The following is a 2,924-nucleotide window of genomic DNA, read 5'->3' as shown; positions in this document are numbered from 1 at the left end:
GGGGGCGCTTTTTCACCGCACAAAGGATTGTTTTTGGATCTGCCAGATGTGTCTAACCAGTGAAGAGGCATCAGGACGACTCGCCAAGTGGGCGGGTCAGCTGAAAAACAAGGATAGCTACTTTCAAGGAGAGCTGTACAGCCTGTTCTACATGTGCTTATTGCCAGAAGCTATCGGTAGATACATGTAGTGGTGCGTTGGTGAAGTTGGTGCCAATGATGACAAAAGTGTGCGATCGTACATCCGGTGTTGCAGGATATTAACGATGAGATCAGTTCTCGAAGAAGGGGTTCCGCCGCCATGTGCGACCCATGCGAAAAAGCTGGCGCGAATTTCTCCAAATCGTGCGATCAGTCCCGAATTTCCTTTGTGACGTCACAAGGCGCTGATAGGAAAGAAGAAAAGCTCACTCGTCATGGCTGCTCGCATTAAGGATGTGCTCAAGCGCTACGGGCGCACCGCCTTCCTCTTCCACTCTACGGTTTTCGCTTCGACGCTCGCAGGCTCTTACGCTGCCATTAGTCAGGGCATCGATCTGAAGACGATCGCCAAGCGCGTCCCTTTCGTGGACTTGTCCAGTATCGACCCAGACGCCGGCACACTGGCACTCGCCTACCTGTCGACCGTAGCTACTGGCCCAGCACGAGGTGCGCTCACGATCGCCGCGTCTCCATTTCTTGCGCGTTTGCTGGCCCGTACCCGCCAGCTCACCAAAATGTAGACGAGAAGCAGCAGTAGCTCAGCAGCCTAATGCATAAGAACTCAAAATTCTTCTTGCCTCCTCAGGAAGCATTTGCTTACTGTAGTAGCTGAGTTTTTTCTTCTTTTACAGTATCATAGATCGCGTGCGGCTCGTATCATCCACAAGAGCCATATTCCAAGAGCGCAAAGCATTGCCCTCTTGGTTCACAGCAAGTATAAACTACTACTAATGTACAGTGCCAGTAGTAGTTGGAATGTTGACACAAATGTCATTTTGCCCTGCACTTACAATGGGTTTCACTTTTTTGTCGTGCCGTGGAGCTTTGGGAAAAACGGCACTTGGAGCTTCGTGTCCAGAGGTGCAAGTTTAGGAAGCTCCTCTCCATCGACCACGATCGTGTTTGAATTTACCGCGATACTTAACCACGCCAGGCTAAGGTACGAATGCATCACGTCGGGAACGGTGTCGGGGTATTTACACAATCCACCGAAGGGGAACTGACACGAGTAGATAAACTTCTTGCAGCTGGGGATATCCACAAACGAGTGTTTGCCCAGGAGGTCGAGGGTAGCGCCGTTCCAGAAGGCGTAGCAGGAGTCGGGGCTCTTGTTGCATCGTCCCTGGAAACCTCCTTGCTGTCGGAACACCAGCCATCGCACCAGATCCGACTGCTCGCACTTGAGCTGCATCACTCGTCCAGACAAAAACAGCGACGCGATGGCAACGAATACTGCCCCGCCATGCGATTCAGCGCCAGTGCTGAGCCCGATGCCTCCGTCATAATTCTACACACAACAACGAACGATCTTGTCAGCAGTCGTGTATACGTGTTGATACCAGACACGAGTTGATGAATACTAGAGGGAGAGAGATACCAGACATGAGTTAATGAAGCGCACCATCGCCACCCGATCGACACCGGACCAGTCTTCCAGAATGTAAGATATGGCACAGGCGCAGTAGACGAAGCGCATATCTTCTTCCGATCCAGCGTTTGCTGACGAAAAGCTACAGAACCACCATCAGCATCAGGACTGTACCATCTGTGCTTGTCCCGTACCATCCTGTCGTTTTGTTCTGTAAATGTTTTAAAGATCCAATGATTGCGGCCTTGTTCACTCGACTGAGGTCATCGCCAAGCGTCCGGAGGATGCAGAGCGCAGCGAAGGTCGACGCGATGTTGCTCGAGTCGTACACCTCGCTTTGAAACTGGGACGGTGGGCAACCAAAGGTGTTCCCCATGAAGGTGCCGCCCCGGAAACCGCAGTCATCCGCATTGAGGCTGACGTCGCGGCAGTCTGGAGACACCTGTAGACTATAGACCCACTCAATGATCTGGCACTTGTCAACGAGCTCAAGTTCCTCCAGTAGTGCCAGCCCGTGGATGCAGAAGAAAGCCAACACCACGCGCTGCGAGTCCTGAGATGCGTACGGCTCAGGCAGCGACCGCAGATTCTTGAGGAAATAGCGCGTATGGAGCTCCCGGTCAAACGTGGTTGCCATCTTCGTGCCGTGCAAGAATAAAAAGTGATATTTCGCTCTAATACAATACTACAATATAACAAGTACAGTACAGCGTTTTCGCGAGGTGAAGAGTAAAGAAGTAGTACTTAACATCGTTAGTTATTACTACTACCGTACTTAAAAGTAGTAGTAGTAGCTTCGAGCAGCGTCATATAACCAAGTGTGAATGCAAAATCATAAGTTCAAGCTGTTTATTCGATCTGGAAAACGGCCGAGTTGGGTGGGCCTGTCATGCTCTCGTCGTCGTCCTCGGGGCGGCGGATTCGGAAGTCAAACTTGACATTCATGAGACGCTGGTTATCAGCACGGCGCATGACGGCGATTTCGCCGACCACCACGTCGCCCTCGCACACCTGCATGGGAGGGTGTGACGGGGTCACACAGCACCTTGCGCTAGAGGAAGTTATCTTCCGAGAGTATACAAACTCTCAGTGAACGGCAGTTCACAGGTCCCCTCTTTAATTAAAGAGAGCGAAGTGACCTAAATAAGGTAGATTGTAAACTGAGTATATTTATAGGTAGGTTAAGTTTGAGGTTAATACAAACTATATAGTAATGCAATGTCATTTAACCAATGGTTGGTTTTGAATGACCTTGGTACCTTGTACCAAATATCCCGGAGTATGACATGTCATACTCCTGAAGTGTGAAGTGTCACACTTCATGTAACCAGGGTACACTTAGTGCTACGTACCGA

At 50.5% G+C, this 2,924-nt stretch overlaps 2 protein-coding genes across 2 annotated transcripts; one reads left to right on the top strand and one right to left on the bottom strand.

The window, feature by feature from the left end:
• Positions 1-364: 364 nt before the first annotated feature.
• On the top strand, positions 365-950 carry PITG_22354 (uncharacterized protein; the record flags this gene model as incomplete). The annotated part of the gene is made up of 1 exon (XM_002909818.1): positions 365-950. One exon carries the CDS (start codon positions 416-418, stop codon positions 719-721), a length of 306 nt encoding a protein of 101 aa, XP_002909864.1.
• Positions 951-999: 49 nt separating this feature from the next.
• PITG_22353 (geranylgeranyl transferase type-1 subunit beta, putative) lies at positions 1,000-2,206 on the bottom strand (the record flags this gene model as incomplete). Its single annotated transcript, XM_002909817.1, has 3 exons — positions 1,000-1,488; positions 1,579-1,711; positions 1,764-2,206. 3 exons carry the CDS (start codon positions 2,204-2,206, stop codon positions 1,000-1,002), a joined length of 1,065 nt encoding a protein of 354 aa, XP_002909863.1.
• Between the last annotated feature and the right edge of the window lie 718 nt (positions 2,207-2,924).

The sequence above is a fragment of the Phytophthora infestans genome, genomic scaffold, assembly GCF_000142945.1.
Source record: "Phytophthora infestans T30-4 supercont1.2516 genomic scaffold, whole genome shotgun sequence".
Classification (NCBI taxonomy): domain Eukaryota; phylum Oomycota; class Peronosporomycetes; order Peronosporales; family Peronosporaceae; genus Phytophthora; species Phytophthora infestans.
The sequence above is the reverse complement of the archived record's forward strand: the minus strand, read 5'-3'. Positions and strand labels throughout refer to the sequence as shown.